The sequence below is a fragment of the Barbus barbus genome, assembly GCF_936440315.1.
Source record: "Barbus barbus genome assembly, chromosome: 11".
NCBI lineage: Eukaryota > Metazoa > Chordata > Actinopteri > Cypriniformes > Cyprinidae > Barbus > Barbus barbus.
This window is the reverse complement of record NC_136739.1, coordinates 30,569,367-30,582,272: the sequence shown is the minus strand read 5'-3', so window position 1 is coordinate 30,582,272 and position 12,906 is coordinate 30,569,367. Positions and strand designations below refer to the sequence as shown.

Here is a 12,906-nt window from a genome sequence, read left to right as displayed (position 1 = left end):
TAACATCTCATTTAGCGTTTTACAGGAGGACGATAACAGAGGGTCAGAACCACACGAGGGTGAGTAAATAATGACATGAAAAACAGTTCCTTTACAGTAATTTTGACAGCCACTTTACACGATGCAATGAAGGAATCATCTTCCTTCCAATCATTCAAGCCTTTTACTGCACTCAGGTTTCAATGCACGTACTGTAATGTGTCTTGATATGCCACTTTGAGTGGTTTGGGATGATTTGCAATGAGTCTTGGTTGCATTTGCGATGTGGATACCAGTTTGATTACTTAAGATGCTTAGTGCAAATAGATTCAAAGATCAATGCAGGCATCTCACCATAAAAGTAAATGACCATAGTCTCTAATTTGAACAACAAATTCTTCTCATTCTTCTAATATATATATGTATAAGTACTCAAAATTAATTGCCAGCCTTGTTGTTTTTGTAACATCAATATTGTGATGCCTTAATTAATTGTAACATTTTTAATTAATTTATAAGAAATAGTGTAGTATTTTATCATCTAAAATTTTTCATTTCAATGAAAACAATTAATAAAAAAAAAAGAAATGGAACAACTTTAATAACACTGTTAAATGTAATATTTAGCAAATCTCAAAATGAATATATCTATCTATATATATCTATAGCTATATCCATCTCTCTCTCTCTCTCTCTCTATATATATATATACTCTTTTAATGCTACATATGATGCTGTGATGCCTGGATTCAGCATTAAAAAAAAAAATTAAAATAAAAACTTTTTTATTTATTTAGTATAGTATTTTATAATCACCTGTCATTTATTTTACTTTCAGTGCCAACCAACTGTTAAAACAATGCATTCAATATTTATTTTTATTTCAATGCCAATCCCGAGTTAAAAACAATATATTTTTTTTTAATTCTAGAAATAAAAAAAAATAAAAAAAAATAATAGCACTGTTATATTGTGTATATTGTATAGTGTAGCACAGTAATATTTAGCAAATCTTCAATTTATTATTATTTTTCTATTTATTTACAGAAAATAGTGTAGTACTTCATGATCAGAAACATTCTATATGAGTATGTGTATTTAAGTCCTGACTCACTCACATGCACACTTTCTAGTGCAGTTGGGTTTGTGTTGCTTCACTAGGTTTGGGTCTCATTTTTACACCTACAATCAGGGTTCAGCGGTGAGTCCTTGTTGACACAGACTCTCCATGACACCCAGAGGCAGCAAAACACACACACACACACACACACACACACACACACACACACACACACACACACACACACACACACTCTCTCTCTCTCTCTCTCTCTCTCTCTCTCTCCAAACACTCGGCAACATTCTCCACTATAAATAACCTTCACCTAGAGTGGCGGGCGCGTTTGCTAAGTGAGGATGCAGAGACGCTGAGGCCCAAGCAGCTGCAGAGCTGTAAACGAGCACACGAGCCTCACAGACACTCACAGATGCGTCACCGCTGCCATGGTCATCCAGCCCGCGGCCCTCAAACCGGCCCGCAGATACAGGACATTATGGAGACAATGGAGATGATAAATGCCTTAATATCATCCTCTTCCGTTCTCATCCTCACAGAGGCTCTTTCTCTATATGATCTGGTTAATATCAGCCACAGTGCACTTTTCGTCTGATGCATGTTACACACAAAAACGCAAAGTTTATTGTTACCACAAAGTTTACGTTATTGGCCAATATTAGAGGTTTTATTGATCCATGTTCAATTGTGCATGCTTATTTTTTTTTTTTTACGATTAGATGTAAAATGTATTTAATTTTATTATTGTTTATTGCTAACTGCTTATTAAAGTAACACTGGCATTTATATATATACTTAAAGTATATTTTCAATTTTGTTTTCATGCTGCACATTATAATGTGATGCCTAAATTTATTTGTAGCAATTAAAACAACTGACTTTAGTTTTTAGTGATTTATTTTTATTTATTTAGACAAAATGTTGTATTTTATAGTCACCTATAATTAAGTCAACCCCCTCAAAAAATATAATTTTTTTATTATAAAAAATGCAAAAATTTAATAGCACTGTTATATGTAATATTTAGAAAACTGAATATACATTTTTTTCATGGGCTCGAGCTTTCCTGTAGCTCAAATAGCAGAGCATGGCGCTAGCAATGCCAAGATCATGGGTTCGATTCTCAGGGAAAGCAAGAGCTGCTAAAATGTAGAAACTGTAACTTGAATTGTAAGTCGCTTTGGATAAAAGCGTCCGCTGAATGCATAAATGTAAATGTCTTAACTGACATCAAACTAGATATCCGTGAACAGAATGATGCAGTCTGCTTTTTCTGTTTGTGAAATGTTCTGGACAGTAATTATGATCAGACAGTTTGCTCAACACTAATTTCTTCTGTTTATGAAGAAATTCTGACATGCTATATTTTTTGTGTATGTTGACCAGCTCCTAAACAGCATGAAAAAACACAGCTAACTGTGATTGGTCCCTGTATGTGCCAATCAGGTCACCGAAGGTGCCAAAAAGAGGTGATGACAAAAAGGAGAGCATACTGGATTGTTGTGCAGGCCAGAAAAAAGCCAATCTGCACCTGCTGGTGAGTGTGTTCAAGCCTTGATATGAAGCCAGTTCTGAAAGCGTCCCTCATGTGAGAAGCCAGCGTCCCACCTGAATCTGAGCAGTCTCAGCGAGAAGCTCCTGTCTAATTAGCACGCTCTGCTGAGGAACGCCTTGCTGCGCTGGCCAGTTAAAGCACTTCCTGTTGAACACGACTGATTAGAATGGCTGGTTTAGCACAGCAGAGGTGGGGTTGTGAAGGAGTCACTAGGAATCAGCTCTGCTGTAAGTTACAAAGTGATTCCTGCCTGACTTCAGTTTAGTCAATCAGAGATCGACAGATAAATTACTGCAGATTATTTACACACATAATATAACAGTGGTTGTTAAAATCTCTTATTTTTTTTGCATAACAATTGGTTAAATAGATGACATAAAAAAATTCAAAGAGTTATTATATTATCTTTTTTTTTATTATTATTGTAACCTCCACAATGCATTATGGGATCAGTAGTTAATTCACTCAAAATAGATGTTATACTTGGTTTTGCATCTTTTTTTATTTTTTACTTTAATCTTTTTTAATACTTTTTTCCCCTTCAAATCAAAGTTTCAGGGCTGGTTTGGATCATGGTTTAAAACTCTTGATTAAAGGATTTTTAAACATGCCTATTGAGGAAACAGATGGCATAAATATTTACAGAAGGAGCAGATAGTGGGAAAAAATCTGTGTAAGAAACCAATCTGACATTGCAATCAATCAATCAATACATGCATACAGTACATATATACAAATATATAAAAATAATAATAATGAATCCAGTTTGCACTCACTGATTTCAGATTTGGCAGGCGGCGTGAGGTTGAGTCTCTCCATGGAGTTGCTGCTCTCCTCGTCTAGAACGTAATCGAAGTTCAAGATGAACATCATCACAACTCCTTCCTCGTTCTTCACTGGGATGATGTGAGTATTGCACTGGAAGTCTGAGCCTACAGGAGGAACATGAAGACATTTTAGATTTCTAGAACCTAACTCTGTTTCACTTAATTTGGTTGAGTTTCCAACGCTTGTCTGCTGTCTGGACCACGGCCCACGTCTAGTTTGATAATGAAGATACACCGTTGACCATACTAAGAGTTGTGAAGGAAATAGAAGAGGGCTGGAGATTTTAAACAAATCGAGAGGATGAAGGTACTTTTTATAAAACGCGTCGCCCAAAAGAAGTTTGCCCAAAAAGGGATAATTCTGTTATTATTTATTCACTCATGTTGTTCCAAATCCACATGCTCCAATTTTTGTCCTCTGTGGAAGACGGAATGTATAAATTTAGAGATTATATATGTTTTCTGAAGTTATATGATTTAAATCCAAATTTAAGCTTTTATTCATATATTAAAATCTTTCTTATTTTTTAGATAACTTTTTTTACGAAAATGAAAAAAACAACAAAAAAAATTAATAAAATGAAAAAGAAAAAAAGAAAATTGTCAGGCTTGTGTTTGTTGTGTCTTGTGTTCCCTTATGCCCGTATTTGGTCCTTCCTGTTTCCTGTTCTGGTTTAGTTCTCATTATATTCCTTTGATTCAGCTGTGTTTTATTAATTATCTAGTTTACTCCTCGTTTAGTTCTTGTACTTAAGCCCTGTGTTTCCCTGTCTTTAGCGTCTGGTATTGAACGGCATTCTGTGTGTCCTGTGCTTCGATGAGTTTGAATTATTAAAGACTGTGTTATTTGATGAATTTCTCGTTCTCTGCTCCAGTGAATCGTGACAAAAATATATAAATTAAAATCTAAACAAAAATTACAATAGTATTTCAAGTTACACTAGTTATTGTATAATGGTTCTGTGAGTGTTAATTTGTTCAGTAGTTCATGCAATAACTGTCATAAAATAAAATATGTGTAATAAATAGCTGGATGTGAAATAAGTCATGCCTTTTATTGTTTTCCCTGTTTGTTAATTATTTGTTACATTCAGTTATGTCAAATAGGTTGGCAATACCATAAAACCATTAAAAATTTACGATCTATAAGTATTTAGGAGATTACTGTTTTTGCATACTATTTGGGGATTTATTAAAATATTATGAATTTATATGCATTTTTTTTATTTAGTCACTTAAATGAAACATTTTAAAGCAACATGGGCTTGCTAAAAACAGAGCTGGTAAAAAGGTGTTTTTTTACACTTACATTGAGAATTTTAACCAAAGTATGTTATAGACTTTTCATTAAGACCCTAAAGAATCATATCAACTTGTGGAAAATGCACTTTTTGTGAACTCCTTGTTCAAAGCAGACGGACTGAACCATAACAAACTAATTTGCACTCTGCAGCAGGAGAAGGTGTGATTGAAGGAATGAAGAGGTGATGGCAGCTTTCATCTGCTGTCTGATACAGATGCTGCATTACCGAAAAACCCTCTCCAGCTCCAACAGCCTCCAAGAGACAAACAACATGAAGAGAGAGAAAGAGACGGCGGCCCCTGTCCTGAGCTGGAGGGTGTGATCACGGATAAATGCGCTGAATCAGACCCAGAGGTCAGAGGTCAGAGGTCACAGCCTGTGCTTCTCTCTGCAGGCTTAGCCCTGTTCAGCTGCAGCGGTGGGACTTAGCAGCCTGTGACAGGCACTGCGGCACAATGAATCTGTCCACATGGACGCCAATGTTCTCCTCTTATCTTTTCTCTTTTTTAGTCCAATCCATCCTTATCATCTGCTCATTGGGTTTGCTCCCAAAGCCCCTTTAGTGATGAAAGGATACAAAAATGCTTAGGCTCCTCATATCTGCTGCACTGAAGGATTATTAAAATGTTTGGGTGTTTGTATGAAAGATTGTGACTGACATAATATACAGATAGTATCGGTCCTGGATGCTGGTGGAGACGCTGAATGGTTGAACTTGACATGATGTCTTAAAAACACACATCAGTGTCACATGATCCTTCAGAAATCATTCTAATATGCTGATTTGGTGCTAAACAAACATTTCTTATTATCAGTGTTGAAAAGTGTTATGCTGATTCATATTTTTTGTGGAAACAGTGATGCATTTTGTTTCAGGACTTATGAATAGAAAGCTCAAAAGAAAAGCATTTATTTGAAATGAAAATCTTTTGCAACCGTGCAAACGTCTTTACTGTCTGTATCTTTACTGTATCTTTCAGACCGTGCTGGTGGTGTCAGTCAGAGCCAGCACGACTCAAACACATCAGCGCTGAAGCTCATAGCACACAAGCAGGGGATTGTCTGGGGATCGTCTTGAACATGCTGGACTAAGCATTTCCCGCATTCTGAGCAGTACATCAACGTCTCCAGCTCCAGCAGGTATCATTAATACTCCTAACACAACACCGGCAAGAAAAATGGATCAAATGAGGTGTGGAATATTCTGCGGCGACTCTGCTCAAATGTAATTTAATCTACATGTTCAGTATAATCTAATGAGTGTGCGGAGAAGAAGCGCTCGGAAAATCCTCTGAACATGAAGAACATCACGGCCTGTCAATGAGAAGATGCAATCACAAAATTATTTCAGCTATTTGCTAAGATGTTCTAATGCAAATACAGGTGCATCTCAGAAAATTTGAATATGGTGAAAAAGTTTATTTCAAAAAGTGAAACTTTTATATATTTTAGATTCATTACATGTAAAGTAAAACACTTTAAAAGTTTTTTTGTTTGAATTTTTATGATTAGAGCTTACAGCTCATGAAAGTCAAAAATCAGTATCTCAAAACATTAGTAGTAAATCTCCATCACGTGCTTTCAGATGGAGCGGCATTTACTACACAGAGCCGTAGTTCACTGACAAGCAATATTGCGTTCATAATCACAGGTGATGCATTGCTTACTTAATATCTACTCTGGTATGTACTGCATTTGGTATTTAAATGAAGACTTTTTTTGTTGTTTTTAGCGCAACACACCCACTTTCTCTGTAAATATGCCAGATTGCATTCTTTACCAGCACTGTAATTCGTCACACTGATTTCCTCCTTAGCATCAGAGCTCTTATGAAGATCTCATGCACAATGTGTGTTCACAGAGACATCTGTCTCAACCAAACCTCTCACTTCTTCAGCGAGGACACCTGACGTGCCATTTGCACACGGATCAAGAGACTCTCACTGTTTAACATGCAAATGCAGTGTCTGTTGAGGCTCTCAGACACATGTTCAAGCGTCTCTTGCTCCTCTGTCTGGAGGAAACCATTGCTAGTCTTCATTAGCAGCATGCTGCCTGTCTGACTAAATATAACTAGCAGCAGTAGGCTTTAGCAGGGCCATTCAGAGCTGGCAATAATTTGCACGTTTGGATTTTTTTAGTCTTTCTACAAAATTTGTAAAATGTTATGAAAACTTTAGGACATTGCATGTAGATGTGGCTAACATTATATATATATATATATACACTGTAAATAAATTACATTTTGAAAAATTGTGGGAACTGACAAATAAATATTGACTCAACAAATTGCTTCCCAATAATTCTCCCCAAACAAAAAAATGCATAGTGGTAATTTCAGCTGAAGGTCTTAAATTAAATTTAAGGCATGTGCCTGAGAGAAACCGCTGCTTTAATGAATTCAAGTTCCTGTGCGGAGCCGATGCTGAAGGGTGACAGAACATCATTTACAGATGGATTTTCTATCGTTAAAGTTATGGTGAGTACTGAGCTTTGTATTTATTAACTCATGTTTCACATGCTACATTATATTTTGCAGAATAACAGTGAATTCACGCCTTTACTGGTGTCATGTTGCCAACATGATGTCAGCGTTTATAACCTAGTTTAGCCCATACCGATCTTTCGGTAGAGGTCTTTGATATTATTTGAATTGTTGTTTTAACGATGTGGGATTTGACATTTTCTTGTATATTGCAAAAACCAAACAAAACCCGCCTAACTTACAGAGTGCACGAATACATTAATGTTACGTGATGACGATTAGACTAGTGCGTGTGCGCATACAGTGCATTTTTTCACTGCATTATTCAGTCTTTACAACAGATCAATAAACAAGATGCATTTTAGACGCATTATTGCATGCTTTTGCTCTATTTCGCAAACAAAAATTGTTCATATCAAAAACTTTAGGAGCCGACTGTCCACGGTAGTCCTTAAGATACCAGCACAATAACACAATCAGCAAAATATTGTCTAATTATCATTATCGATAAAATCCCACAAAATATTGAGATATCATTTTTGTCGATATCGCACACCCCTATCTCTCAGTTACTTAAAGTTATTGAACTAAATTATTTTTTTTTATCTGATATGTATGAGACACAAGGAATTAGTTTCTGCTATAACAATTGTTTTGTTCCCATTAGTGTAACCCACCATTGCTAGGTCTGAGCTCACAAGGCACCATTTGGTGTAGAAAAGGAACCACTACGAATTTCACAGTGAGTATTTAACAGTAGTTCTTATTGGATATATGTTTATTCCATAGCTCTTAGATGTAATTTGTGAGGTGTTACTTTATTGAGAGCTGCCATGAAACATGGCTTGGTGTAATGTAGGCTGCTAATTCTAATCTAGACTTAGTATTGACATTGCTATTTTATACATTTATTTATTTTATTTTATTTTTACAGAGTACAGAGCCATTGGCGAACCACACAACTGTAAAGGAAATGTGAATTGTTGAAATAGTAAGCAGCAGCAGTTGCACTTCAAGGGCCCTGTCAAGTGTGCTGAATGTCTCCTCTGTCCTGGAAGAGGAGCTGGTGCTTCACAACTAAGGAGACTTTGTAAATGCATGTATTGTACTTTTTTGGATTATTGTATGCACTCATCCTGGAGTACAACAAGGCCTTAAAGGGATAGTTTACCCAAAAATGAAAATTGTGTCATTAATTACTTACCCTCATGTCGTTCCAAACCCGTTAGACCTTTGTTCATCTTCAGAAAACAAACGACATGAGGGTAATGAATGACAGAATTTTATCCTCAAAGTACCTCTTATGAGTTTTTTTTTTTTTTGGCAAATATTTGACGTGTAAGATGCAGTTTCATGCAAAGAACCTCTTGTGAGAATGGTAGGGTTCATGTGAAATTACTCTAAACACTGGGTGAAGTAACCTCCCCATTCCTTACATTTGATGGTGTTTTTGACATTTTAATATGTGAATGTATTTGATGTTAAATGTTTAAATAGTAAAGATCTAGATTCATGAGCTCAGAGTACCTTTTGTGAGAATGGTAATATTCAGTGACATCAACCTAAACACTGGATGAAGTAACCTCAGATAATCTTTGACCTTAACCTTGACATTTTTTGCATGTTTGTTTATGTATCAATGTATAAGGTGCAATTCATCAACTTTGTGTATCTTATGAGAATTTAAATGCATGATTTTGTAAGGTATACTGTGTAGAAAATTTCAATGTATTTATAATTTAAAGGTATATTGCTGTGTATTTCATTAAAAGTGTTAAAATATGGCAGTGTTTATTGTATAATTTAATAACATTTTCATTTTCTTTTGGGACAACAGGGAATAAACAATTCAGTAAGGTTGCTTTAGCACTATACATTTACCAATATACGTTTTTAAATTAGGTAAAACAAAAAATGTATGCTACTACTATTTAAAATATTCAATTGGGCCAATAACTTGGTTTGGTAGACTTATTTTTTCCCAATTGGCTCAACATATTATTTCTCATTGAGCCAATGTTAACAGACTGTGGCCACAATTGATCAAATTCAGTTAGCAGAAATCCAATTGGGCCAATGGAAAAATGTAGATGTAATCAGTCACTAGAATATTTTGAGTTGAGGAGGTCTGAAATTTTTTACAGTGTATATATATATATATATGTTGTGTTATATTGTATTTTAGCCATTTCATCAATTAATTTACAGTGCTATACTAGGTAGAAACACCATATTAATCTGCAAAATACTTATTTTAATTTGAAGAAATATTTATTTTAATATGCAATTAACTAAAAATCTAAATATTTATATTTCATTTTTTTAGAACTCATTTTCTCATTTCTCTTTTTAAACTGCCAAAAAGCTAAATGTTAATAAACATTTGCACTGTAAAAATCTTTTTTTTTTTCAAATCACCTAAAATATGTACTTCATGTGTGAATCTCTAAATTAACTCTGGTTTTATTCAGGTCAGTGAGGTTGAATGCAATTTGTTTAATTATATGAAAACATGAGGTCAGTTTTAAAAGTGCACTAAACAGTGATAAACTACAGCCAATTCATCTAATACATGAAACTGACACCTCTGTTCTAGAGACTGATGACGCATCCAGATGGATATTTCTGATTTAAATGCTCATTATTTATAGTGTTAAAATCATGACGTGTGTTTCACAACATTTCCATCACTAATGACACAACGATGCTTCTTTCTCTAATGAATTATGGAACAGACGCAGATCGAGTATCCGTCTGTTTGACAGTTTTTGGCACCACTGCAGGTCAGTCAGGTCTTGTATTGCTGCTCTACAACAACTTTAACACACTAACTAAACAAACGGGGTCATTCCTGCTCTCCAGAAACTTTTAAAAGTATTTTTATATAATTATACACCAGAATTTCAGAAATATGCAAGTTCACACACCAGTGTGATTTTAGTATCTATTATCTTTTTTTTGTTTTTTTTTTGGGAACAATTATTTTTTATTTTATTTAAAGGCAAACTAAATAAAAATAACATAAAAACGCAAAAAGCACGTACATATTATAATTTTTATAAATATTTTCAATTTGTTTTCATTTTTAAATTTTCATTTTTAATTTTAGTCAAAGTTTTCGTAATTTTTTGTTATTTTTTTGTATTTCTCCATATATATATATTTATTTTATTTCAGTTTGAGTTATTGCTAATACTGATGTTTAGAGGTCCAGACTGTGTTTCACAAGATTCATCAGCGGCGATTAAAGATAATTATACTCTAAACGTCACTGAACTACGTCTCATTGAACTATGGTGTTTCACACAGTAAAGTGTCTAATTGGTCTCTGGTATCTCACGACCTGACAGAGACACCGCAGACGCTGTTTCACCGATAAAAGACATCGCAGACGTTGTGACAGAGATGCGATACACACAGATCTAGTGTCTTGATGCAGGTAAAGTTGAGGGAAAGAGGTCAAGAGGAACAGTCAGAGATAAAGACACGTTGTTTGTTTTAAAGAAATAATAATATAATAACTTGTACATGTCATCTATTTAACAAAGGGGAGAACCAACAAATATTACTGAGAATTATATACACTAGTCAACATATGAAGTGGATCAAAACTATCATCAAAGTTGTCCTAAAACCAAAATGTGTTCTTGTCGTATACCATTTTAGTTTTTGTTAATATTTTGAATTTGATTATGTATTTATTTTTCTGTTTATAATTGTTCATTTTAGTTAAAGTCATAGTAATTTTGTTGTGTATTTTACCATTTTTATTATTTTGAGCTATTTTAGTACTTTAGTACCTAAAACTAAATGAAAGTGTGGAATGTTGCCTTGTCAACTGAAATAATTTTTTTATATTTTATTTCAGTTAATATTTATTTCAACTAATGAAAATGTTTTTTATATATATATATATATATATATATATATATATAGTTTTAGTTAACAATAATAACCCTGATTTTAGAAACATTAGTGTCATAAAATTGATTTTGCATTGCATTTGTTTGCCTTGTTTGCAGTGTTGCAAGTTGTGGCACAGAAATTAAGCACTTCACCTTCAAATACTTGGTGATTCATGATTCTAGTGGTTGTCATATAATGCTTTATTTCTTTTTTTGGTTGCACTGCGGGCAGCAGTAGTTGGTACCTGCCGTGTCTGGCTGGAAAGGCTGTGTGTCTGGGCAGATGAACAGACACGAGTTGAATGACGATCTCCTTACATCCTGTACCGCGCTGAAAGTCACCTCTAATCCACAGAGTATGGCGTATCAGAGCTGTCATGTGCATTAGTGTGTGTTTACTGCAGCTTTAGCGTATGAATGCAGCATGGTCATGTGATTTAACATCTCCACACATGCAGTGACCAAAAGTCTTTTTATTTTTAAGGAGATTTTAGGAGTGACTTTGATTGAATATTTTGCAGAGCTCCAATTAATATACAAGATAACAACCACCAGAATCATAAAGACCCGAGTTTCAGTAGCATGATATTAAAAGATGAAGTGTGATTTTTATTTTATTTTTTTTTTAGGCCAGAAGAGGCAGCAATGCAGATTGATTAACCAAAACAGGTTTTTGCAATTCTGTTGTTCATCTGTAAGTCTCACTGGATAAAAGCAGCAGCTAAATGAATAAATGCAAATTATAAAAAACTGTGAACAGCTGTGAAGCTCACCAAACATTGTAGGGAATTCAGCAGTATGAACATCAACAAATCATCATGATAAACAATACAGCCATTCAACAACCTCCTATAATAAAAACAGCCCTTAACAAAGATTCTTTGTTTGAAACATGTAACAGCTTTGAAAGCTTTTAAATGTTCCTTTGAAAAAGCTATCAACATTCAAAGCCAATTTAATTTACTGTTTGTTGTCAGGTTGCTTGTTCTTCACAGACATCAATATTAAACATACAGTACCAAACAGCTCAAGAACCTCATGAGAATAGAAGTAATAACCTAAATTTCAGTTTGGTTTGCCTCACAAAAATAATTTCATATTGCTTGAAAAGACTTGTAAACACTCTTAAAAATAAGTTAATCCATGAAACCTTAATACATGCAACAAGATGTAAGATAAGATAAGAACCCTTCCATTCTTAATAGTGGAAAACATTTCTTTAGATTATTAAAATGCTCTTTACACTAAGATTTTTTATTTTATTTTCAGTGAAATGTTCTTTGACAAAAATGTTATTTTATGCTATTGCCTCACAAAATACCCTATAGGAACCTTTATTTTTAATAGTGTACAGTAGAGCAGAAGTGGTATGGACTACGTTTCTGACATTTAACGTGTTTTTCTTTGTCCTCTTCAGACATGAAGAACACTTGGTCTCTATCCAATTTCATCGTATGGAGGAGAAGCAGCTAAAAAAATTCAGCTAAACTCTCTTTTTTTGGACAGAAGAAAGATAATCATTATTGTGGAACAACATGAGGGTAAGTAAATTATGATTTTTTGGAGAACTGTCCCTTTAAAGGTAAGGGGTGTACTTTTTGTGACTGTAATTTAAAGGTCGAGTGTATAATCTCTGTCAAAATGTGGAGACATTCATTTCCGAAATTGTTACACTTGCAACAATTACATTTGCAGAAAGCACATGCTTTATGCTCAAAACAAGTCTAAATGCAAAATAATAAGCCTATTAGGGATAGTAAAGATCCATTGTCAAGAG

The 12,906-nt window shown here is 34.2% G+C and overlaps 1 protein-coding gene across 1 annotated transcript in view; it reads right to left on the bottom strand.

Annotated features, from left to right (window-relative positions):
* Window positions 1-12,906, bottom strand: part of LOC306877452 (voltage-gated inwardly rectifying potassium channel KCNH7-like) — a gene marked incomplete at both ends in the record, with an annotated part of 93,322 nt that overhangs the window by 60,465 nt on the left and 19,951 nt on the right. The window contains one exon of the mRNA XM_079429221.1: window positions 3,386-3,541. Within this exon, the coding sequence (XP_079285347.1) occupies window positions 3,386-3,541 (156 nt within the window). The remainder of the gene's footprint in view (window positions 1-3,385; window positions 3,542-12,906) is intronic.